The 25,705-nt window shown below is 39.3% G+C and overlaps 3 protein-coding genes across 5 annotated transcripts in view; 2 read left to right on the top strand and 1 right to left on the bottom strand.

Moving 5' to 3' along the window:
• The window catches only part of ano8b (anoctamin 8b), a 44,733-nt gene extending 34,994 nt beyond the window's left edge, over positions 1 to 9,739 (top strand). Inside the window, exons 13-19 of the mRNA XM_008406554.3 lie at positions 233 to 480; positions 1,546 to 1,705; positions 1,778 to 2,212; positions 3,954 to 4,145; positions 4,274 to 4,405; positions 5,193 to 5,303; positions 5,583 to 9,739. Coding sequence (XP_008404776.2) covers positions 233 to 480; positions 1,546 to 1,705; positions 1,778 to 2,212; positions 3,954 to 4,145; positions 4,274 to 4,405; positions 5,193 to 5,303; positions 5,583 to 6,320 — 2,016 coding nt within the window. The 3' untranslated portion in view covers positions 6,321 to 9,739. The remainder of the gene's footprint in view (positions 1 to 232; positions 481 to 1,545; positions 1,706 to 1,777; positions 2,213 to 3,953; positions 4,146 to 4,273; positions 4,406 to 5,192; positions 5,304 to 5,582) is intronic.
• A 1,014-nt stretch (positions 9,740 to 10,753) lies between these two features.
• Positions 10,754 to 15,287, bottom strand: dda1 (DET1 and DDB1 associated 1). 2 transcript variants are annotated; one of them, XM_008406555.3, is made up of 5 exons: positions 14,944 to 15,287; positions 14,435 to 14,515; positions 12,850 to 12,901; positions 12,490 to 12,551; positions 10,754 to 12,329 (listed from the first exon to the last, which is right to left on the bottom strand). In XM_008406555.3, the coding sequence occupies exons 1-5, from the start codon at positions 14,950 to 14,952 to the stop codon at positions 12,222 to 12,224; spliced, it is 312 nt and encodes a 103-aa protein (XP_008404777.1). In that variant the 5' UTR covers positions 14,953 to 15,287; the 3' UTR covers positions 10,754 to 12,221. The 2 variants fall into 2 exon arrangements, with proteins under 2 accessions (XP_008404777.1, XP_008404779.1); XM_008406557.3 differs by having other exon boundaries at positions 10,754 to 12,326; positions 14,944 to 15,282.
• A 1,054-nt stretch (positions 15,288 to 16,341) lies between these two features.
• abhd8b (abhydrolase domain containing 8b) lies at positions 16,342 to 24,489 on the top strand. Of its 2 annotated transcripts, none has more exons than XM_008406559.3 (5): positions 16,342 to 16,850; positions 20,178 to 20,981; positions 21,111 to 21,281; positions 21,934 to 22,150; positions 23,073 to 24,489. In XM_008406559.3, exons 2-5 carry the CDS (start codon positions 20,188 to 20,190, stop codon positions 23,298 to 23,300), a joined length of 1,410 nt encoding a protein of 469 aa, XP_008404781.2. In that variant the 5' UTR covers positions 16,342 to 16,850; positions 20,178 to 20,187; the 3' UTR covers positions 23,301 to 24,489. The 2 variants fall into 2 exon arrangements, with proteins under 2 accessions (XP_008404781.2, XP_008404780.2); XM_008406558.3 differs by lacking the exon at positions 16,342 to 16,850 and adding an exon at positions 19,395 to 19,536.
• Positions 24,490 to 25,705: the final 1,216 nt, after the last annotated feature.

The raw sequence follows: 25,705 nt of genomic DNA, 5'->3' as shown, positions 1-25,705 counted from the left end.
TGAATGGCGTTCAAGCTGATCAATGTATGTAAACCTTTTTGATGCTGTACATTTTCTCTTCTTGCTATGGTTTGTCTTTTGATTAATTTTAGATTTGGTGAATTTCCCTCATGGTGGTATCCTGCTCTTTCTTCTAAAGCTTTTGCCTTTATCTGACACCTTAAAAACTCCTTTTGTTTTCTGCTTTCCTCTCTTGGTAAAAAAAAACAAACTTTCTCCCTCTTCCTGCCAGATGTTGGCCACTCTGCTCATCATCCGCCAGTTCCTTCAGAACGTGAAGGAGGTTCTGCAGCCTTACCTGTACGAGCGCCACAAGCTGGGGGAGCTGTCGCTGAGAGCCGTGTGGGACCTGCTGCTCTCCGTGTTGCTCAAATACGCCCGGCTGGCGGCCGGGAAGGTCCAGGCCTCGCCAACGGACTCGACTGTGCCTGGACCCGGACTGAGGGGCACGAGACCTGGAGTGGGGAATCCAGAACGAAGGTCAGCTCCATCGAAGTTCGCTTTTAGATCAGGCGTGTCCAAACCATTTGTCACATGGGTTAAAATTGTCAAGTCAAAAGGTCTTGAGGGCCAAAAAATTTGTGGGCAATTTTTTTGTGGACAAGATATGTGTAAACTATTATAGAGCCAAAACTTAGAAGGGTTTTGGAGATTTGTTTTGTTAAAATAAATATGTCAGGTGTTTATTGAAAAATAAATAGCAAAACCGTAGTCACTTCAGAGGAATAAAAGCAGGATTTAGGTAACTTTGTGAATGGAGCCAGCCTTACAAAAGAATGCAAAAAGTATAAAGATGAGTATTTTATATTTTAAAGGGGATGTACTAGGCGAAATTCATAATTTGCAAGTTTTTGTATTTCCATTAATGTCTCAGCTGCTTCTAAAAACAGCCCAAGTGCTAAAAGAAACATCCAACCGCGTTTTGGCAATACTTTTGTATTTTTTGGTGTCTGGAAAGTGAGCCATTTAAAAAATCTCCATAATGTAAAACCACAAATCTCCTAGCAACCCCAGTGAAGTCCAGCCCGTTACCTAGTAACTGAAACGTAGCTCCAGCACATTTAGTCAGCAGGTTTTCCGCTTTATGCGCTATGCAATGGCTGCTGGAAAAGAAAAGTGCTTTGTTGTTGACTTACCATCCTGGAACCACTTGCTACATTCTTGTTGGTTGTGCAGGAGGCTCTGTTTCTGCTTTTTAAAGATGTCCAGTTGTACAATTGCACATCTATTTGCAGCCATTTTCACATGTGAGTGTAAATGAACATGTTTTTAAATTTGTATTATTCCTGAATTGCAGCCATGGGCCGTAAAATGGCCCTCATGCCACACTTTGGACCCCCATGTTTTAAATGAAACGATAGTGTGCAGATGAGTAACTGACACTAATCATTTACTCTCACATCTTCTCGGGTTCACTCCATCTTCCTCCGCCATTGTGCCGCTTGCTGTTATGATTCAATCCTGTCAGACGTTTAGAGAATAGCTCCAGTGAGCTGCTTACACTCAGCTTGCCCGACACGTAACCACTCATTTAACTCCTCGCAGGGAGAAGAAGTGTTTGAACGGCGGCTGTGGAGTGCCTGACGAGGAGGAGGGAGGAGAGCGGGACGAGGCTGACAGCGGGAGGTTCAGCGAAGGAGAGACGGAGGAGGAGAACATGATAGACTGCGGCCTGAAGCTGAGGAAAGTCAGCTTTATAGAGAAGGTACAAAGCGGAGCGTCAGATGAACTTTAGCTTTTTGTGAGAGTAAAAATAACAACAACTGTTGTGTTGAAGGTGGACAGAAGGCCGGCCTGTGGTGGAGCCCCCATAGAAAACAGCTTCCTGGAGGAAGGGAGCCCCACCATGGTGGAGAAAGGAATGGACCCGGCCTCTGTGTTTGAAATGTGTGACGACGACGACGATAATGGAATCCATGATGTGAAGGACCCGGGAGGGGGAAGCGCCGAGGGGCTCAGTGCTGCCGCTGCAGCCGCTGCAGCCGCTGCAGCCGCTGCAGCCGCTGCAGCCGCTGCAGCCGCTGCAGGCAGCTCCGCCCCGCCGCCGTCTGCCTCAGACGGTGCCGCGTCACTGCGTCACAGAAGAAGAGGCCAGAGCGTGGAGAGGACAGAGCCTAAAACCAAACGGGAGTCATGGATGGATCCTCCAGAGGAGATGGAGAGCACAACGCTGACTCAGGCTGAGATGGAGAGCTGCATGCAGACCTACCCTGTAAGAACGTACAGCTGACAAACTCAGCTTCATTTTGGTCCATATGAGATTATAAGTCTCTTCAAAGGACCGGTTGTGGCAGAAAGTATTCATAAAACCTATTAACAAACTATTAAAATATTAATAAATAGCTGTCTCAGCTTTTGAACATTTTTTCACACCATACAGGCAAAAGCTGTTTTGATTTGATTGATAAAATAATATTTAAGTCCTGCTATCTTTACGGTTCTATTTATGCATCGAGCCACATAAAATGTTATGGCGGACCGGATTTGGACAGAATTTAGCTGTAGTGTGAATTAATTAGGTTTTCATTCAATTCAACAGCAACAAAGGGAAATGTATCATTCAGATCAAGCTTGGTTAGCAAACAAAACCATAAGTAATTATGTATTAAAGGAATATCTAAATGTGCAGTTTGTAACTTTTACAAAAATTATGTTTTAAAGCATATTTGTAAAAATTGTCAGCATGTCGTGACAGTTTAATAAGAGACAGATAATCTGAAAAGTTTCAGCTCCTCCACCTCCTCCCAGTGCTAATATCTGAAGAAATACATCAAACAACCAATCAGATCCAGAAGGAGGTTCTTAGTGCTGTCAATCACCATCCTGCATGTGCTGCTCGGTGTGCTAATGGCAGAGAAGCAACTTACTGTTACAACCGTTTATTTGTTCTCATTAGTGGCCACGCTAACTAGTCTAGCATTCCTGTCAGGCTTTGTTGTGGTGAACCAGCTGCGGTACAGCAGGTGTGAGCATTGCATTCATGAGAGTGATTGACAGCGCTAAGATCCTCCTTCTGGCTCTGATTGGTTGTTTCTAATGAAGTGGTGTATTTCTGAAGATGACCACTAAACTACAGAAGGCAGAGGAGCTTGATTTTTTTCACAGGTTATCTGTCTCATCTTGACGGTTTCAACAAATATGTTAAAAGTTACATACTGCAGCTTTAGTTAAGAGAAAACATTATAAAAGTCAAATTAGGTAAAGATATTAAAAATATATCATAGCTTCATTAAACATTTGATAACAGTAACTCCAGGCTCGAGTTTCACTTGTCCTGTATCTTTTGCTCTAACACACCTGAATCGGGTCAGCTACTCTCTCGGCATGTCAGCAAGTTTAGCAAAAACCTGGTCATTAACTGTTCATTTGAGTCAGGTGTGTTAGCGTTGGATGTGAAAACCTCTTTATGAACACATGTCTGACTGGCACGCCCCCTTCTGGCTGAAAAAAGTATGGTTCTCAGAAAACTAGTGCAACATGCTAGATTTCTTTTGTGGGAAAGCAGTGTGTTAGTAATGCAGTTTTTACTCTGATTTGTTATTTATTTTACCTGTCTTAAAGGGACAGTGCACATTAAACAACATGTGTTTCAGTCCATCATGCAATTATGTCCGATTTAGTCGTCTAGGTTCAGTTTTGTCTGTAGTCCCGGTCAGACAGAAGGCATTGAACAAGAGAAAAAATGTTAAGCGATTGTTAATTTAACAAAATACTGAAAAATGATTTGAAAACAGAGAAGAACACAAAGCTTACAACAGAAAAATATATGTATTTTTTTGCGTGGTTCCTAAAACAACACTTTTACACTTTTGCTCATTATACATTCATGTATTACACAATCATATTTTAGCTGCACAGACAGTTAATCAACATCACTAAATATTCAGAATTTTGTCACCAAGAACTTTATGTATATAGTAAATAAATAGATGAATGTTTCACGTGATTTTTAGGACACCTTCCAGGATTACCAGGAGATGTTTGTCCAGTTTGGCTACGTGGTTCTCTTCTCCTCTGCCTTTCCTCTGGCCGCCATGTGTGCGCTCATCAACAACATCATCGAGATCCGCAGCGATGCCTTTAAGCTGTGCACTGGGCTGCAGAGGCCATTCGGAGTCCGAGTGGAGAGCATTGGCCAGTGGCAGGTGAGCCTCATTCAGTCCAGAGTTAAAGTATGACAATATTTTTTTAACTTGCAAATTGTATACATTTTTATATAAAAGTTTCAATTTTTGCAAACAAAAACAACAACAAGGTTTTTATTACTTCTCAGACGGCGATGGAAGCCATGGGCCTGATTGCCATCATAGTGAACTGTTACCTGATTGGTCAGTGCGGTCAGCTGCAGCGGCTCTTCCCGTGGCTCAGTCCGGAGATGGCCATCATCTCTATTGTCATCCTGGAGGTACCAAAGCGCAAACACAGTTTAATGCTACTTCTTATAAATGCACAGAAAATTTGCACATTCCTAATTAAGACTTTAAAGCATGTTTTAATTATTTTATGCAGTTATTTCCAAAGGTGTAGTTGAAACCTGATTGTGGGTAGAGAAAAGTCAAGACTTGAAAGGATTTATATATATATAGGATCTAATATTTATATATATAAAAATAAATATTGCTAAAATAACTAAGAATCATTTTTGTATGAAACTATCTTTTAATGTTTTTTCCTGGATGTTGCTTCATTTAACTAAATCACACTCCCACTTTAAAGATGCTATTGATCCCTGTTGACAGTGATTGTAAGGACTAATCAATAATCTATAGTGTTATACCCATAATTCTACCAATTTATCTACCTAAATGTCCATATTACACTTTATTTGATGTTTTTATATATAAAATGAAAAGATTTGTAAAATCTCATTACTTTTGATACATAATATAATGAAATTGCTCTCATAAGTTCTGTACATGTCTAAGCTGCTACTCCAGTCAGGATTCTTTAGTTTTAGCTCGGTCAGCTCTGCTCGCTGCGGCTGCTTGTATCTGAAAGACAAGAACAGCTTGCAGCTCCGTCCTGGCCTGATTAGGAAGTCAGGCGTGACCAAGAGGACACTTTCACAGTCCACAGGTTTTGGTGCAGAAATTACCTGAAGTAAATGTTGAGGCTTTATCATCCTTTCTGGTATCTAATTCAAACATGGTTCATTAACTGCAGGAAACTTCTTCTAAATGTGTTTCTTTCAGCACTTTGCGATTCTCCTGAAGTACGTCATCCATGTGGCCATTCCTGACATTCCTACGTGGGTCAAGGAGGAGATGGCGAAACTGGATTACCAGCGAAGGGAGGCTTTTAAGGTAAAGGAGGAAGCAATTTGTTGGCAGTCATTGGGGTTGTTGAGGTCCAGCTGGCATCTTCACTGCAGCACTTCGGCATTATGTGGAGGGAAAATGTTTATTGTACACCTGATTTATTTAAAATTTTGAAAGCGAAAAGGTTTACAGCCTAACATAAAAAGGAAAACTGCACTGCAGACATCTTCCTGCAGTGAGGGGATTTGTAATATGAGCAGAGCGTTAATTAGTGCTGATCCTAGTAAACACCTAATGTGATTTTTATTTTTCTCTTCATTGCAGAAGCATGAGCGGCAGGCGCAGCAGCATTACCAGCAGCTGCAGAGGAGGAAGAGGGAGGAAGAGGAGCGGCAGAGGCAGGCGGAGCATATGGCGCGCAGGGAGAGGGAGCGGGATGACGGCAAAGGTGACTCGTCTGGGGATCACCACCACGACAAAAATCACGGGAGCAAATCTCGCTCCGGCGGCGGAGGAGGAGGCGGGGCCAGTGGTTCTGACAAACCCAAGAGGCCCAGCTCCCTGCTGGCCAACAACAACGTGATGAAGCTGAAGCAGATCATCCCGCTGCAGAGTAAGTTCTCCTCCAGCGGCGCACGCTCCCCGCAGTCGCCCACCGGCAGCGAGCCCAAACTCCCCGGGTTCCTCAGCTTCAAGTTCCTCAAGTCACCCGAGAACAAGAAGGAAGGAGCCGCCGCCGCCGCCTCTGCTGCAGCCAGCACCAACACAGCCGCAGCATCATCATCCTCATCCTCATCATCATCAGGTAGCAGCTCTCAGGAGCGTTCTCAGTCACCCAGTAAGGCCTTCAACCCTGGAAAACTGTTCAACTTTGGGAAATCCGAAGGGGGAGCTTGTGTGAACGGGGCTCCGCCGCCCAGACCCGGAGACGGGTCGTCATCGGAAAGACAAACCTCCCGCTCCGACTTGAACGGTGTTCCCGACGAGATCCCTTCTCCTCCGGGGGAGGGATCCGAGAACGGACATGCTGCAGACTTGGACCCGGCCAGTTCGAAAATCTAGCAGCTCCGGAGGATAAAAACTACATATCAGCCGGAGTTGATGTGCTTTACTGTGAGAAAAGGCCCGAAAAGTTCCTGTTTGTGCAGAGGGAAGCAAACAGGAAAAGATGAATCTGATGGAAGATGACTGTTGTTCCGGTCTGCTTTCTTGCAGAGAGACAAAAATAATCTGGCTTTGTACGACAGACGCAAGCCCTTCTGTCATGACCGACTAAAACACACTCACTCAAATTCTTCCTTGTCTGCAATACATAAAGAAATGCATGAGCTGCGTTTCGACTATTTTAAGCCTTTAAAGCAGAGAGCTATGTTTCCTGATTTCCTTTAGTCAGAAATTGTAAGCATCTTGGTGGCCTCACGTGAAAAAAAATAAACAAATAAAAAAGCCAGTTGTGAAAGGATAGGGGTTAAAAACAAACATGGAACGATTTCCAGACTTCATCCTTCCCAACACAAGTAAATATTTTCTTTTTTTTATTGTGATGAATTTTTGGGGCCCTTCTCTTTTGTAACGAAGCGAATAAATGGAAAAGCAATATCAGTCAGTGTTTTAATGATTCTCAGCAGTCGCAGCATAAATCACCAGCTTTATTTTGTAAGCAGAGGTGATGTCTGAGCGTTTAGTTCCCTTCCCTTTCTGTAACAGATTTTAAAAAATCAAAAAGTAAAGAGCTTTGTAAGTCAAATTACCCGTACCGACATTTTTCCCAGGAGAAATTTAGAGGCAGTGGCTGAAGGTGATGTTTGGGAAAGTGGAGCATGGATGATGCCTGTAGCGAACCGGGTAAACACAGATGGCGCTCCGTTTCACACACTCCAGTTAGACGTGGCAAAATGAGTCCAGAGGTAAAGAGGAGAAAGTTGCACTAAACCCCAACAAGAAGCTTGATTCCAGCCTGATTCACTGCAGTATGTTACACAAAAACGTTTCTCTTTTTAGTATCCACTGCTCCCTCCACACTTATTCTCTCCTGCTGTGATGAAGCTTTGAAATGAATGAATCGTTTCCTAAAGATGAATAATCCTTCAGTAAAAGCTGTAGAACCCCCCACCCCCAAATCTTAGATACCCCCTATTAAGAAAACGTTTTCATCTCCTCAGCGCCCCCTGCAGGCTTTCAGTAGCATGTAGATCGTCCTCTGACTGATACGTCCAGTTCCCTGCAGAAATCACAAAATGTTTGATGTATTTTAATGTTCATGATACAATCTAGCAAAGTTCACAAGGCTATTAGATGTAAGACGGACCCCCAGCATCACAGATCCTCCACTGTACCTAACAGTATTCATTCTTTGTTTCAAGAACTAGAATGTTTGCTGTTAAAAAGACAGGAAAAGTTGTTTTTTTCCCTCCATAATTTCTGTTCTTAGACTTGACGATCGTAAGACGCAGTTTTCTAAATGAGCTCTAGAGATTTTATTATTATTATTTTTGCCTTCATTACCTTAGTCCTCACTTTGAACTGTGGCAAGACTAACTTGGATCCTCCAGCTGCCCCTTTGGCTAAGAGAAAACGGTCTTTGTGTCACATCATATTAATACCCCAGGGAAACAAAGGTCCAAAACCAAAAATATTAAAAGCTACAAAGTAGAAATCATTCATATTTTATTACTGATGTCTATCAGTGAGATTTTAGTATTTTTCTCAGTAAACTACTGCAATAAAAGATTAATGTATTTATTTTAAGGCTTTTTTTTTAAACGCAGTGCCAATAAGTGTGGAGGGAGATGTTTTATTTGATCTCTGCTCTTAGCAGTTCTGGTTGTTAAACACTGACCATGCATTTTATTTTTACAGTACAGTACCAGTTTTTTCCATTGACTTTTCCAACTACATGTAATATTTTTCATCTTATGGTTTTTAATTTGAGATGTACAGTATTCTATAACAGATTTAGACACTAAAGAGAGAAAGAAGAAAATTGTTCAAACAAAAAAGATGTATTCCCTGAACTTGTTGAAGTGTTATGCCTCAGTTGGTTTAGTTGGTATTTTATTTTGTTTACAGAACCCTAAAATTCGAAAGCAGGCTTTGAAGAAAGCTTTTGCAAGCTGCTCTATTATCATTTAATCTGCTCAGTTAACTTTATGTAAACTCATCATCATGCAAAGAGTAAGTCATTATTTCATGGTTTCCAGAAGGTGGTGCCAGCTTATAAAAATAAACATTTACCCATAAAACCATTCTGTGGGCATCAGGATGCAGCAGCAGCAGCAGGTTTAGATGGAAATGCTTGGTGGAGTCATTACTGTAAAACACACATTTCACATGTTTCAGAGGCCACTGAACTGTCCTGTGGGTTAACAGATGGAAACATTAACTATGCATTTACACACTTTCACCTCCGACAAGGACTTTGGCAATAACACTGAGTGGAAGCAGATACTGTAGATCAACATTGAGCAGCACATCTATCTCCGCCTTTCTTCACTTTTCTTTACTTTATTTATGGAGAATCGTCACTGAATCTGTTGAAATAATGTGTTTTATTGTTGCCTCTGCCTTGTCAAACCAGTTTGAAATGAATAAATAAAAAAAGATTTAATGCAATACAGAAAAAAACACAAGAGGGTAAAACCATGTTGCAACATCAGTACTATAAGCGTGTTCTCTTTAACTTCTCTGGAAGCTGTTCGTTATAAATGTAAAATAGAAATTCCCGGGATGAGAGGAACATATTCTGTCTTTGTGTGTGTCGTTTAAAGGCTGGGATGTGAATTATTAAAGGGAGTCGGTGCAACAACATAAACAAGACGTAGATGTTACAATGTAGCTGAGTTCAGTCTTATTAAAAAAAATCCACCCAGTTTGCTGCATTTGGATTTCAGGGATGAAGAACATCATGATGTCCCTTCATCATCATCGTCATCATCTGTACACGTGTTTTAGCAGAAGGCTGGGATCGGGCTGTTTGCTGAAGCTGTTTACAGTTCCACCTTTTCCCCTTTCAAGCAACAAATATCAAAATAATTTCTCTTCATCATAAACTCAAGGCAGCTGGAAATTTAGAACAGATGAGGGATTTTGACAAGCCTGAGTCACAGAAGCTGGCTTTGATCGGGTCGAGCTCCGACGTCCCTCATAGGAAGCATCTTCCTCTTCAACAGGAAATCAGTGCGATTGGACCGAGTGGATTTATCAAACGCGTCACGTTCTGCGATTTGAGTCGGATGTGAACGGGTCAGGTTCTCAACGCAGCTTCATTAAAACCCGACCCGAACCTCAAAAATCTGATGTTTCATCACAGCCTCACTGACACGACATCAAATGCTCTTCCAATGTACAAGAGAAAAAAAACAAAAAAAACGTCTTTTAAGGAAAAAAAACTGGGAAATGGGATTATTTATTTCTGTTAATTTATTTTGTCATATTTTTGTAAAATCTGAAAAGAATAGTTAATAAAACTCTTTTCAAATGCATATCATGTGTTGGGAGTTTGTTTAGCTGAAACAGTTACAGTACATAATGTTGGCGGTACTAACATGGTGTGTCAGGGTTTTTCTTTTTTTGTTCATTTTATCTTTTTTATTTCAAACAAGTTTTTAAAAACAACAAAAAGCAAATATTCAGAGAAAACGTGAATATTTAACCAAGAGAAAAATAATTTGCTTACCTCTACTTTTCTGTTTGAAAGGAGTAGAAAGAAGTTAACACTTATCCCAATTTAATTAAATATAATACTTACTGACTCAATAATAATCAAAAATAAACACTTAGGGTTCTGATTAGAAAACATCTTACTGGCTGACGGTAGATAAGAGTGTCTGGCAAAAGTATTAAAAACACTTGAACTTTTCTTCCACTCATATCTTCAGTTAAAATTACCGAAATTATTTCTATTTGTTCAAAATCAGCAAAATTTGATCATTCTTTTTGGAGAATTTTTGTTGCTGTTCTAGATAACATGGGAAACCCATTGAGATTAGTAAATATTAAAGAAATATAGTTTTATTCAAAAATCAGACTTCATGTAGACGTTAAATTTATCTTTTGTAGTTGATTTTGTAATTTAAAAAAAATTTCACTTGAAAAAATTTCCCTTCAAAGAATAAAATTGCCTGCAATGTGGACAACAAACACCGAAACCATCCCAACAGTGAAGCATGGTAGAGGCAGCATGATACCATGGGGTTCATTTTCTTCAGCATGGGAAGATGGATTAATTTAAATGAGCAACTCAATAATCAAAATTAACAGAAATAAACATGAAATACATCCTGCGTCCATCTTGTATGTATTGAGTTTTAATTGTAAAACTTTTGATTATTCTGATTTATTGACGCGACTATGTAACCATTCAAAACTAGCAAAATAAATCAGTGAATTGTTATATTTAAGATACATTTTATCATTGCCTTTCTCTCTGCCCAGTTTCATTTCTAATTTAATTTTCTTTTTCCAGATTCACATTTTAAGAACCACATGACAAAATCTAGTTTTAGTGAAGCTTTATTTGAACAAAGTTTAAAGGAACATCTGATCAAACGCACAGTATGGGAGCAAGGCCTAAGGTGGAGCTGAACAGTCTATCAGAGCAGAAGCATATCATGTTTTTATGATAAAAAAAAAAAAAAAAGGATATCTACACTGCTGCATCGGCTGATAAAACATCAGGAGGCTTCGACGTGACTCTGCTGGGCAGTGATAACAAGAAGCTTCATCGCAGTGTAGCGGTTTATGACGCCAGAACGAACTGAAAGTAAGAACGCTGCTTCCCATGCTCCATGTGCATTCTGTGGCTGAAAACGCTAAAATATCCCTTTTAAATCCCACTCTGTGATAATTCATGCCAGATCCCAAACTGAAAAAAAAAAAAACCTCCGGAGACTGGAAGATGCAGAACGCGGCCAAGCTAAAGGGAATCGGACCACGATGACAAGCTGTAAGGCCTCTAGGCTGACACCTTCGGTTCTGTAACGAAACATCCAGGAGTGGAAACAACAACATGCAAGCCAGAGAACGTCCACTGGGCGTCAGGATGCTTCCTTTCCTATCGCATCCATGGGTGTGTTTTTAATTATTTAAGAAAACACAAACTTACTTAATTGGATAATTCTGATGGTAACTATTTACACACACAAAAAAAAACAGCTTTCCTTTCATGTAATTAGATTTTTTTATTTTTTTTACCATCTGTGCTTTACGGGTCTGAATTCCTTCCTTTAAGAAAATCATATTTTTTATAGCCATAATCAGTGAGATGCTAGGTGTAAAAACGCATCTCAGACAAATTAACCTAAATCCCACGAGCACAAGTCCCAGATTAAAACACAGATATGAATATAGTCGCATCTTATGGGGCCTTTTGGAAGAAATGGCTGTACTTTGTGCTCTTGGTCACAGTGCATTCTTGGTTCTGTGGAGTTTCAGAGATGCTGAAGCGCCCCCGTGTGGTTAAAAGTGGGCAGTGAAACAGAGTGGGCACTGCGGCTGGCAGGAAGCTCAACAACGACGAGTTGTAATAAAATTAACAGAGTAACAAAACGTTCACGTGGATCAGAGCGGATCTACACAGGTTTAGTTTTTAAAAGTAGCTTTTTCTGTCCAGTGTGTCTCCATCTCAACTCTACATACTTTAACACTCACTCGCTTCACGCAAACAGAACGACACGCATCCACAGCGCCACACGCATACAAACGCTCACAGGTGTACAGGCTCACACGGGGAGGAGTCGACATGTCAATCAGAGCCAAAACAAAAACATTATGATGGATTTTGACTCGATCTTAAACACAGTCAGCCAGGAAAATCCTGATCAGTGCACCTCTTTTCAAAACTACCACGTATTTTTATTCAGGTTCACCTAACTTCCTGTGTTCATCAGTTCACATAGGCTACACCCTGTATGTGCACATGCTATTTCATCCTCTCACACACAAACACACACACACACACACACTTTATGAGTCGTCATTCATCTCTTGGCTGTCTGTCCTGGCGATTTTCCTCGGCGGTGCCGGGCTGTCCACCTCGCCTTGTTCCTGTTCCCTCTTCTTCGCTGCATTCTGCTTAAAACACAACCACAAACACATCAGCGATAATCCAGCCATGACAAGACCATTTTTTAGATATAAATAATTTATTCAACACACAATTAATTAATACTGATTAAAAAGAAATATTTAACTTAGGTTTTAGAAAAAGGTGCTAATGAAGTCACATGCTCACCTTTTTGTCCCACTGCTGATGCAGGTAACGCAGGAGGATGTTAGTTTTCTCTGTTACAATAACTGCAACATCAAATAAGGAATATCAGGTTAGTAGTTCTTAAAGGAAATTAACATAATAATATCACATTAATAAATGCACAGACTAACAACTGCACAAACTTTATATCATCATCACTCCGACTTCTTTTCTTTCCTCCCTCAGTCAACAAAACCTCAACCTGTCCTCGATCCCCACCCTGCAGCCAGGTACTACTCTTTAAAATCGTATTGATTATTCCAGTGTTTTTGTCACCATAGTGGAGGCTGTTAGAATAAATCTGCTAGTGCAGCCAGTCTGAAGCCGCTCCCTGTCACTCACTCTGTTCAGAAGGGTATTCCCGGGTCGGGAGGTAAACAGACGGCCTTCGGTTCTGGACAGCAAAACACAAAGATGAAAGAAAGAAAGAAAGAAAGAAAGAGACAACAGTTAAGACTTATTCTCATTTACTTAAAAAACAAATTCCCAATTCAGTTCAAAGCAGTGAATAACAGTTTTTGAATTAAAAAAAAAAAAAACTGCATCAGCTTAATTTACAACATAAATGTACATTAACCATAAGTAGTATGATAAATGCGCAAAAACTTCAACTTTAACCTTAAATTTACTCAGAATAACTACAGGTTAAGGGTTTAAGGAGAAAAATAATCTGAATTTCTTTTTCTCCAATACAACCAATACATTAACAGCCATTAATAATGGTCATTTCAACAAACACATGAACAAACTGTTGTACACAATGACAGTCTAATGTTGCCCCAGAGCAGCTTTAAAAGGCGTCTGGGGGGGAATAACAGCAGCAGATAAAACAAAAGCCGGTCCATCCTTCACATGAGTTTTATGTTGTATATTTTCATTTGCAGACAGTAAGGAGTCAGTCGGGTTGACAGATGTGACCAAAAAAGGAAGGAAGCCCAGGAAAAAATGAAATGAAAATCTGCTAAAAAAAAGGCTGCATTTTTTCTGAAATAGGATGTACATAAGATTATTCTCAAACTTCTACTTTGATTCAACGTGTATTTTAGTACACCTTATAAAAATATGTTTAGCAATTAAACATATTACTAAAATTGAAAAATGTTATTTTCAATGCAAACTTTAGAAATTATGTATAGAGAAATTATATATTAATACTTTCAAGTAGATTGTGTTTTATATATACATTTCAAAAATACTTGTCAGGTTTTAAAGCCCATTCAAGAGGCCAAATAAATCACTGACCAGCGGTCTAAATGCATGGGAGCTGGAACAGATTAGTTTATCCTTGACCACAGTGATGTCATGCATTGATATGATGGTGATTGTATTTCCCAATATTCACTCTAATGTAATCATCCTTTCGAGCCATTAAACACAAGGACTAGTTTTCCAATAAAACATCTGCTGTAATGGGATTTATTCATTTTTTATTTCTGCATTTCATTTGAAATAATAGTGAAAGCCAGTAAAACTACAGAGCTGTGTGGCAAACTAATAACTGACCAAAATGGAAAGGTTTCTTAGTTATATATTTAATGAATATGTTGTTTAAAATCCAAACACACAGCAGAAAATCAAATGTTTCTCCTCTTCCATGTTATGTTGGATGTTGCTGTTATTTATGTTAATCAGAGAACATAGGAAAAATGTGATGAAGATGACATTGTAATGCAAAAAAAATATTAATGAGCTATAATTTGTTTTGTATACGATTTAAAAGATGTGCTGAGTTACTTAATATAATTTGAGGGATATTAAAGTATTACATTTCTAATGATGCAGAGTGAAAGCTGTTACTTCAGGCTGCTGGTGGAAAATCTTAGCGTTTTTATAATGAACACTTTATATTTAACAATGAATCATAAACATCAAAGAACTGAGTGCTATTGTTATCCATTTACAAACATGCAATAGACACATTACTCACTGATGCTTTACAAACTGAGTCTGCATGGAATCTGCTGAAGTTGCTCTTATTGTAGACTGGAAGTCCTTTTAAGAAATCAGCCTGAGGGGAAAGATAAGAGATGGTTATAAAAAAATAATTTTGATGAGCAATATCAACGCTTTTACTTTCGTTTCGTTGAAATATGTAAATGAATAATTCCCAATTATTGTCTAAGCTGGACAACAATAAAAGCTTCTGTTTTAGATCAAAGACTGGGCGTCACCTCCTCTATACAAGCCTAGAAACGTACATTTATCCAGCCACTGTCCCTAAAACATCAACTGTGACCTGGAATCTGAATGCACCGATATGAGCCGGAGTTGATCATGAACATTTCAGAGAACAAAAATGCCGGTTTGGCCTGGAAAGAAAGAGCAGGTGTGGCAACCAGCAAGCTAACATTTAGCTACACTTAGTCAAATCGCCATCACATATTCTCTATATTTTAGACAAAAGCCAAAGGACCAAACGTGTTGTACAAGGAGTACCTTCTCCATGATGACGATGGCAGAAATGTCTTACGTCGACTCGCCGACTCGTGGGCTCGACTCGGTGTTTGTTGTGCTGCTCGATATGGCCGCGATAGCTAACAGGCTAGTCCACCGAGGCAGCTAACCTGACGAATTTTACTGCAAAACACAGCAACGACCTTCACATAGAACTTCTGGTGTCCATTATATTTAGATAGATATCCAGGTGTCAACTAAAAATTACACAACACTCATAAAACAAATAAATCCAAGCTGACATCCCATAAGCTCGTAAAGCTATTTACATATGACTCCGTCGGCTAACATGATAGCTGAATGGTGGGGATGTTTACTTGGCCACGCCCTTGAAGCAGCTATTGGCTTACTCGCGCAACCACGTGATAGAAGCTTGACCAGGCAACCAATCAGGAGGCAGATCACAATTTGCCCTGTTGACGGGCCCCGGTCTTCGACATGAGTAGTGATGGGAATTTCGTTTCTTTGCAGGATCCGAATCAATTGGCTTCACTCATTTAAAAGATCTGACCCATGCGTTCAACTCTCAAATTGCAGAAGTATTTGCACCTCTTGAACCTCATTTTCACATTCTAACAAATTATAAACACAAATGTCAATGTGTTTTATTGTAAAATATAAATTCTAGCTTAATTGTTAAATGAAAGGTTTTAATAATAAAAAAATAAATAAAATAAAAAATCTGAAAAGTGTGGTGTATTCTTGTACTCACCCCCGGACTCTACTATACCTTGCAGAGCCACTTCTTTGCTGCAATTGCAAATAGTTTTTATGTATGCCTCTACTTCGTTTTTCAACGAAGCTGAAATTCAGTGAAATCGGATAATGAGCATTTAGTTTTCAACTTATCATGTCCATTAGCCCAGTTTGATTTTCAACTGGGCTATTATAACAAATCAATGCGCTTTGACTTGATGGATATGAAATATCAAGTCATTCAGTTGTATTCTGAGAGTATAATTTGTATAAAAAAGAACAGTGACGAGTTTAACAAATTTAGAAACAGTGACTGAGATGAAGCCTTATACTGACAACAGTGATTTATTTTATAACATGTTTTACTTAAAAATATTTTCTTAGGGACTTTGTCTCACTTCATGAGCATTGCTCTACATATCTATATTCCACTTGAAGATTGGTTTAAAAAGTTTGAAATATTAAGAGTATTTGCTAAAATATTTCAGAATTTGACAGAAAATATTTGAAATATTTTGACATTGTATTCTGGGAAACAAGGTATTTAGTCTGGTGGGTCTGGTTGCTTTACAACGTCATATTTTCTATATACTTGATTTTGTTGAACAAAAGTCATGATGGACAAACATGTGATTCACCAAACAACATAGTAAACATTGAGATACTCTACGGGGAGAAGGAAGGTCAGCGGAGGTCACGTGATGCTCAGAAGGTATTTGAATCCAAAACTTTCTTTCTGCAAGGCAGAGCATCCAGATTAAAACATTTTCTCAGTTAAACAAGCTTCCTCTCGGGATGAGTTTGATGTGCTGCCTTCCCCTCTTTCGCCAGCAGGGGGCAGCTCTTCACACGCGCATCAAGGACCAGAGGCAGATGGATTTAAAATCCTCTGACACAGACGGAGAGCTCTGGAGCGTCTCCAGCCGCCTTTACTCATGTCCCAGGATGAAACTGGAGGGCTGCAGCTCCTCTCTGATATTTGGCTGCATCTCTGGTCCCTTAGAAAGACATGCTGTCTGCTGGCACACACTGGCCGGCCGCCATGTGGTGGCTGCTCTCGACAGGCCAGCGAAATCCAGATAAATTAGATTATTGGATTGGCTACAACAGATTATAGCTCTCCTTCGATGCTTCATAAGAAAGCGGCACCAGTTTGATCATAGGAGGTTTTATGAGATAGAGCCTTGATAAAGGTAAGCTTTCTCCTTCACTTTGGTGTAATTTTTTTTAAATCAATATGTTTAGTTTTGGTTGTTTAAATATTTAGCTTGAACTCAAGAGAAATGTTCCTGCATACAAACCAAGCAGAACTGCAAGCTACCTCAGACAGGCGGATTATTTAAATTTAATATTGCATTTGATTTGGGCAAAAAAAAAAAGAAAAAAAAAGTTTTTGAGTGAAAATGTTCTGGAACTTGCCTCATTTTCTGCATCATAAAGCAGCGAGCTCTGTTCAAATGAGTTTCACTGTTTCAGGTGAATAGACAGAAAAATGCAAAATGCAAAGCAACAAAAACACTGCAGCTCGGTTTTAAAAACTAATTTCTTTCTCAGTGTAGAGCATGCTTTCAATCCCACATTGTGTCAATATGTGTTCAACGTTTTGCTAAAAGTATATTAGACATTACATTCCAGTTTTTACAAATAATAATAATAATAAAAAAAGATAAATTTCTGAACTTTAACTTAAATTTAAGCCAATATAAGCAGGCAGAATTTGTTTACTATAAACACATTACTGCAACTTGTAACAGTTACCAGTTGTAAACAGGCCACTGTTTATTTTAGATTTTGGTATATTAGTCCAAGTGATCTTTAATGAAAACTCTGTTAGGCTTTCACAAACCAGGTCTACGTTTATTTCACACACAGGTTGCAGCCTGTGCTAATTTTCTGGCCACCATGCAGTGGTTGTGTGTAACATGTGCGTTGTTATGTCATAATCTTTTACAGCCAATGACAACAGAGGTACTAAAACCTCAGTAAAACAAATGAGGATCACCACATTATTTTTCAATGAGGTTCATATGCTCAGTCACTATGATGGAGATTAATCACCAAAGTAAAAAAATAACCAAAAATGTTTCAATATTTTCTATTATTAAGGTTTATAAATTGCGTTACTAATATGTTGATTGCATCAATCCAAATCCTTAAAATGCATTAGCAATAGTGTAAGCAGCTGCTAATATTGATACAGTAACATCATATTTATCCTCATAATTTTTCAAAAATCTTAAATTTTCTGTAATATTAAAGTCTTTCACTTCCTAAATCACATATTTAAAGGAAGAAAGAAATTCTATATATGTCTTAGAATTAATCTAATCATGAATTAGTGCCATACAAATCACACTAATGTCCGTTTTCTAAAGAAACAAAGACACAAACCTGTTTGTTGTGTTGGTTCTGATTTGTTCTTTTGTAGATTTCTGTTGAGGTGTTGCATGTTTGGAAAGTTATTCTCTCTGGTTTTGTTTGCTGCAGCTGGAAGGAGTTTTGCTCTTGCATTGATACTTGCACTTAGCAGCTGTGATTCTGGACAAAGAGGCCGGTTGGGCTGAAAAATGTTTTGTTTCTGATTCAGTTCTATGATAATCCTGGATGGTTCGTTACTTCCTCACCTCTCTGACTCCACAAAACAAAAAACCTTTTCCTGATCATGGTGCTAATGGGGAGGAAAACCAAAAACTTTTCAGAACTTTGCAAAAAAAATTGGGAAAATGTGGGAAGTGAGCTATTTGTCTTTAATTAATCACCTCTTTGTTTACATTTTGATTAAATATTCAATGACTGTTTTCAAAGTAAGAGCAATTCATATCCTGTTATTCTTATTGAGCAGCATGTGACTCTTTGAACCTTCCACAGTGGCTCTTAAATACTTTGGCATAAAACGATAAAGGAAAAACAAGCCTTGTTTTTAGATCCATATAAAATGAAGTTTTTAGCAGTTTTTAACTTTTTCCACTGAATAATATTCACAGCAAATGTCACTAAATGCACCAGTAGTATTTATTTAAATGTATTTCTCTTGTTGTTGGTGTATAAACTATGTGCAAATATCAACATCCCATAAAAGAAATTGAATCTATCATCTTTTTTTGTAAAAACGTTTATATTAAAATCTAAAAATAGAAATTATATGGTTGTTCTCTAAAGATTGCAGCCTTCAAGTAGAGAGAGAAGGACCAAATAGAGAGAGAAGAAACAACCAAAAGAAGTTAAAGGAAGTTATTTGTGTTTCTTGTGAAACAACCTTGCAAAACTCTTTTAGTGTGTTAGTTACAAATCCCTTTTCCACAAAGTCAGATCACGTTTGTTTGAATAAAACATTGTGGGTTTAGTTTGTTTATGGTTTGTGCGATTTAAAATGAAAAGATTCACATGAAAATGATATTTTTTTGTGATTTCAACCTCCAGATTCTGGACCGTTAGGAAAGAAAAAATTAACACTTGAGTCTTAATGGGATCAAGTATTTATAAGAGATCAAACATTATTTGATCATTTATTAATATAAAATTGTCACTAAGACAACAATTTGTTAACCTACAGACCACAAACGGATAGCTGGATAAAACACCTATAAATTCCTGTAATAATTTATAATTTATCCCCAGGCTGCACCCCTGTGCAGAAGAAGTTAAATACCCCTGTGCAGCCTGGGGATCTGCAACTATAGCCAGTGTGAATCAGCCAGCAAAGCAGAGGCTGCAACACATTGTGCCCGAAACAAAAGCAGCAGCAAATGGGAGTGTAAAAAAAATGCAGAAACTGAAACAGCAGCAGGTGTGACTGTTTTTCATCAAGATGAAGTGGAGAGATTTGTTGTTTGTACTTAGAGTTTAATCCCCTCCAATGGGGAGGGGAGCAACGGGAAGGTAAGATAATGCCACCTGCAGAGAGACTTGCAGACCTTTCTGCTGCTGCAGTTTCTGTGGCTGATAAACAACTGTAACTAAACTTGTGGGTAGCTGCATTTGTTTGAATAGAAACTATTAAAACCCATTTGGTCCATGTGATTACTAACACTGTACTTTGAGTCATTACAATTTCTGGACATTTAACATTTAGTTTCATTTGCAGTCTTTGTGTGAAATTTATGAGTCCAGATACTCCTGAAATGATCCAATTCTCTTAAATATCATCCAAAAGTAGCTGGTTGGTTTCCCTGCAGCCCTTCAGCGGCTTGCACTGCTGCAGAGGAATCACATGGTGGACAGCTTTAACTCAGGGATCTATAACCGTCTGCAGCTATTTATATCACCAAATGCTGCCGTAAGAAATGCGTAGAAAATCACAAAGGATTCAGTTGTAAATAGATACTAGAGTGTAAAAGTTCAAAGCTTAGCCAAGTTTAAGTTTAGCTAAGTTTAAAAAACAAACATATATATATATATATATATATATATATATATATATATATATATATATATATATATATATATATATATATATACAAAAAAATTAAGCCCATATTGTATGCCATCATATTGTATTTCTGTGTCTGTTTTCCGTCCAGACTGGCAGCCATGCTGACCAGCTTTATTGAAGGCCTCCTCTGCTGTCTCACCTCAAAACCGGCCAACACCGTGGTTCCCGTGGAAACCTCTGAGCCTGCAGATGGGTACGAGTTCGTGGAGGTGAAACCAGGCCGTGTCCTGCGGGTTCGACACATCATCCCTGACAGACCGGCGGTGGAGGAGCCCTCGCTGGGTGGGATCGTGAGCTGCAAAAGAAAGATCACAGTCTACCGCAACGGACAGCTGTTCATTGAGAACTTGGGCGAGAGGGCGAGCGCGGAGCTGAAAACCTGCCAGAACGGAGAGACTGAACCCAACAGCACGGTGGAGGTTGAACTGACAGACTGTCGTAACTCTTCACCTCCCGTCAGCATCCCCGAGGCTCGGTCAGACTCTGTCACAGCTGGAAACAACGGGGCATCGGAAACCGGGTCAGCAGGAGAGGCACCTGCTGCCGGACAGGCCGAGCAGTCCCAGCAACCCCGCAAACGGAGGAGGAAGCCGAAGCGCACCGTGGTGATTGACTGCGAAAGGAGGATAGCAGCCTGTAAAGGAACACATTCAGATGTTGCTCTGTTCTTTATCCACGGGGTCGGGGGGTCGCTGGATATCTGGGGGAGTCAGCTGGACTTCTTTTCCCGACTCGGGTACGAGGTGATCGCCCCGGACCTGGCAGGCCACGGAGCGAGCTCATCTCCACACATAGCTGCAGCGTACACCTTCTATGCCCTGGCAGAGGATATGAGACTAATCTTTAAGAGATATGCAAAGAAGAGGAACATCCTCATAGGACATTCATATGGGTATTATTGATGTTAACACCTTTATATCGTCTCTTTACGGAAAAAAATCCTAAAAGCTTCATTCTATTTAACAGTTTACCACAAGATTACAATCTGTTTAATAACCCTCATTCTGTTTCTATTTCCCAGCGTGTCTTTCTGTACGTTCCTGGCTCATGAGTTTCCAGACCAGATTCACAAAATGGTGATGATCAATGGTGGAGGTCCCACAGCGCTGGAGCCCAGCCTGTGCAGCATCTTCAACCTGCCCACCTGTGTGCTTCACTGCCTGTCCCCACTGTTAGCCTGGAGCTTTCTAAAGTAAGACACGTTTTTATTCTGATCATAGATGTCCAGATCAGGATATTTGTCCTCAGTGAGTTACTTTAGATCATTTGCAGGCGTTGTGGTTGAACACAATATCTGGGTTTTTGCAGGTTTTTCCCATAAGTGCCATAAAATTGACACAATCAGTGCTATTAATGTGGTTTAGGCTGATCATACATGTGGTGAAGGAGGAAAGGAGAGATTCTATCAGGATTCTGGTGTGTGACTAATAGGTGGAAACTTTGAGCAGGAGCTGGCTTAGTTTGAAGTGGCACAGAAGACAGACTAAACAAAGCTGTTTGTAGGAAAATTTTGTTTAGTGTGATTGCCATTTTCTTATTATTTTAAAAATATAAACAGAAAAATATATGAATTTCTTCTTAATTCCAAGAAAAATAATTTTGCAAGGAATATCAAAAAGTTTGGTTAACTATGGTGACAAGAGGGAAGAACAAACTGTAGCTAAAAAAAATCTGCAAAATGTGGAAAAATAAAATCTATCACAGTTAATCCTTTAAAGCGTCATCCACATTGGGAAGATTTAGACTTTAGACTTAATGCCAGAAAGTGGGTGATGCAGTGTTTGGCCTCATTTGTTTTCTTCTGTGTTTGTAACTTAGATAAATCTCTGCTTCCCTCTCTGCAGGGCGGGCTTCGCTCGGCAGGGGTCCAGGGAGAAGCAGTTGCTGAAAGAGTACAATGCCTTCAATGTGTCGTCATTTGTATTGCGTGCCATGATGAGCGGTCAGTACTGGCCTGAGGGGGACGAGGTTTATCACGCTGAGCTCACGGTGCCCGTCCTGCTGGTTCACGGCATGCATGACAAGTTTGTCCCAGTAGAAGAGGACCAGCGCATGGCTGAGGTGAGGACTGACCAAGACTCTGGTGCAGAGACCAAACAGCCCATCTAGTTGAGGTTGAGTTTTTAGTTTGGGTAAAAGGAAAAACACAAGCACAAGATGAGAAAAAGTTTGAATCAGTAAAATTGATATGATTACCAAAGAGGAAGACAAAGTGTTTCCAAACCAATTAGTTTGAGAAGAACTGCATGATTTCTACTTAAAATATCGCAAACACACATATCACATTTTACAAAACTGTATGGTAATCCGTTATTTAATGGGTTTACAAAACGACTAGAACCTACGGTTTTAGTAAACATACCATTGAATATTTTAGCATGTAATGACTGCAGCAGGCTTGATTGTTGCTAGTTCAAACACAAATAAACTCTGGATTGTTCTACAGAAGTAAATCATTTTATACCTAAGAAATCTCATCCTTAACAATCTGAAAGAATTGTTTGAATTTGTATTAACACACCACCTTTTTACTCACATGCAGTGGTGCAAAGAAGTGTTTGCTCCCTTCCTGATGTCCTAGTTTTTGAATGTTTGCCACATCTAAGTGTTTCAGAACATTAAACCAATTTAAATATTATGGTGCGTTCACACCAAACACGTTTTGAGCATCTGGTTTACATTCAAAATCTATGGAGTCGGATGCATCGGATGCGCTCGACGCATCAAACGCTCAAAACGGTTCAGTTCGCTTCATGAGAGACGCTCGAAATACACCGCAATCGCCTCCACATGGACTTTGAACAAGCCTGACACTCAAAACGTGTTTGGCGTGAACGCACCATTAGTCAGACAACATGACTAAACACAAAATGCAATTTTTAAATGGAGGTTTTTGTTATTAAGGGTTTTACCTGAGTTCACAACATTCGTGTTTCATGAAGAACACTGACTGTACCTTTTGCTTTTTTACTGTTTTTGTCAGATTCTTCTGATGGCGTTCCTGAAGGTCTTGGAGGACGGCAGTCACATGGTGATGCTGGAGTGTCCTGAAACTGTCAACACACTGCTGCATGAGTTCTTCCTCTGGGAACCAGTCACACTTCCACCGCCAAAGAAAGAGCCCAAAGCCCGTCCAGAGACCGCCAAACCTCAAACTGACAACACTTCTGAGCCCGCCACGGTTCGGCCTGCAACCGCCAGGCAAACCTAATCAAAATGAACAGAAACAGCAACGGAAGCAGGGGTAAATGTAAAGCGTGGCTCATCCACTTCCTGCAGAACAGAGCAGGTTTGAATAGGACAGAGAGACAAAGTGGACGATTTATCTGAGGTCCTCAGGATCACAGTTGGATTTGTGGAGGTGGGACATTGCTGTTCTGGTTTGGCTTCAGTTTCAGTTTGAAGAGAGCAAATCAGGTCAAAGATTGTTCGAATGTCAGCACTAAAGAGTTTATCCCAAACATTCAACAGAGGATCATGTGGTTGTGCCTTTGAAAAACTAGAAAACTGGTGAAAATCAACCAAGATAAACTATCATGTGAAACTGACAGGAGAGCAAATCAGATCCCGTCCATCCATCCATTTATTGTTTTGTCTGAGATCGGGTCACAGGGCTAACCCTCTCACCAGCAGCACTTTCTATCTCATTGGGGGTCCCAAAGTGTTTCCATGCAAACCTGTGGTCTCCTCCCAGTTAGACGAGTCAAGAAAATCTCCAAAGGGAGGCAGGTTGGTCAGATGCCCAAATAACCTCAGCTGACTCCTTCCAACGCGGAGGAGAAGCACGTTGGCTCTGATTCCCCCCGGATGATGGAGCGACTCATCTAATCTCTAAGCTGAGTACAGGCACCCTGCAGAGGAAGATGATCTCAATCATTGGAGAATGTTTGGATCTATTTCTCATGGCCATAGAAGAGACAGACTGGACAAATGAGAGCCTTGCTTTTTGGATCACTTTTCATCACCACAAGAAAAGCAGAACCAGTCTGCAATACTTCAGATGAGGCTATTAATTTCCTTATCCATCCTGCAATCATTTGTGAACAAGACCATGAGATACTTGAACTCCTCTGCTGGAAGCAGACCAAGTCCTGAACAGGATTTTACCACCGGAGAGTCAAAGTTTGCACTTTTAGAATCAAACTATGATGCGAACTGCTGGAATCAGATTTTTTAGGCTGTTTTTCTATTGCTCAGACTTGATGAAAATCTTTCTTTGTGTGTGTCTTTTTTTTGTTAAATTATAAAACAATACGTTTTTAAACCATACTGAAGAACATAACCATCAGAAACAATTGTTTGTATAATAAAATGAGTCCTTGACTGTTTGAGCTCTGGCTGGATTATACAATGGAGTATTAAAGTCATTGTAGAAAAATAAAACTTCTATAAAAACTGCAGACATTTTGAGATTAATTTAACATATTTAAAAGAAAAAAACTCAGATTTTCTTTGATGTTGAAAAGTTGAAAATTTCCAATATTTTTTTTGTTTTTAATTTCTCATGTTTAACTGTTCCATGGTCTTAAGATATTGGGTAATTTGGTCCCTGAACTTTTTACTCTGGTTCAGCGTGGTCACAATAACCCCATGTGCTTTTTTGAGATTTTTTGTGTGCATGGTTTCAGGAACTGACGGTCCGATGGAATAAATCCGTTCTTCTTCCGCGCTGTCTGACCGTGACATCTGCTGTGCTCCACCTGAGCGTCGCTCTAACACCGTGGCAGGGATATAAATATACGATATTAAAACTAGGAACAATAGGATATCCTGACATTGTAAAGTCAGAATTTATAAGAAAAAAAATTATCAGAAAAATCCCAGAAGTTTTTGATTATTAAGTCGGAGATTTGTGGCAAAATTGGCAGAAGTCCTCTAAGATTGAGGGATAAATTTGAGAAAAAAATTTCAAAGCTTAAGCAGCAGATCTGGGCTCTTAGTCCTCTGTATCAGAATGACATTATACAAGTCTGACTTTCTAATCTCAGTAAACTTTTGAGTTTTTTTCTTAAAGGTTTCTAGCTTCACAATGTCGGAAAATATCTAAAGTTTAAGTTAATAAATTTATGCTTTTAGTCAAGGAAAAAAAATTTTTCTTGCAAATTTTCAGCTTTATTTCAGAGAATATCGTAATATTTTTCATATAAATATTAACGTCAAAATTCTTTACTTTTTTGGCAGAAATTTACAAAAAACTTTAGTTTATTGTATCTACAATAGCTATAATACTCCTTCGTAGATTTTGAGCTTCATCTAGATGTAAATTTGAGCATCCTCTCAGTATTTTTCCATCGTGCTTCAGGGTTTTATAAAAACAGACATGTTAGTGCTTGTTTGTAGTAGTTATTGATATACAGTACTGTAGAAAAATATACTAGAAGGTTCTTCGGTTATGTTCTCACAAGCTGAAACAGGGATTAACGAATGCTGCTCAAAGTGAAATTAAATTTGCTGCTGATTCATTTTATGAATGTTTAGGATACAAAGCAGGGAAAAATACAAAAGTGTTGCTTTTCTCACTGAGTTCAATCCAGACAGCTTCAAAATATTAACAATATTCTCTTTAAAACCCTTAAGGCAAAGTCACCGTATTGTTCTGTTTATAAACCTTGTATT

This window comes from Poecilia reticulata, chromosome 4 (assembly GCF_904066995.2).
Source record: "Poecilia reticulata chromosome 4, P_reticulata-male-v2, whole genome shotgun sequence".
NCBI lineage: Eukaryota > Metazoa > Chordata > Actinopteri > Cyprinodontiformes > Poeciliidae > Poecilia > Poecilia reticulata.
This window is presented reverse-complemented; position numbering and strand designations above follow the sequence as displayed.

Coding starts and splice junctions, on each gene's coding strand:
- abhd8b (XM_008406558.3), top strand. CDS start 19,514: ATGGGGAGGGGAGCAACGGGAAG. Junction 21,282..21,933: donor TTAGCCTGGAGCTTTCTAAA/GTAAGACACGTT, acceptor CCCTCTCTGCAG/GGCGGGCTTCGCTCGGCAGG. Junction 22,151..23,072: donor AGGACCAGCGCATGGCTGAG/GTGAGGACTGAC, acceptor TGTTTTTGTCAG/ATTCTTCTGATGGCGTTCCT.
- dda1 (XM_008406555.3), bottom strand. Junction 12,552..12,849: donor GGAATACCCTTCTGAACAGA/GTGAGTGACAGG, acceptor TTGATGTTGCAG/TTATTGTAACAGAGAAAACT. Junction 12,330..12,489: donor ATCAGCAGTGGGACAAAAAG/GTGAGCATGTGA, acceptor TTGTGTTTTAAG/CAGAATGCAGCGAAGAAGAG.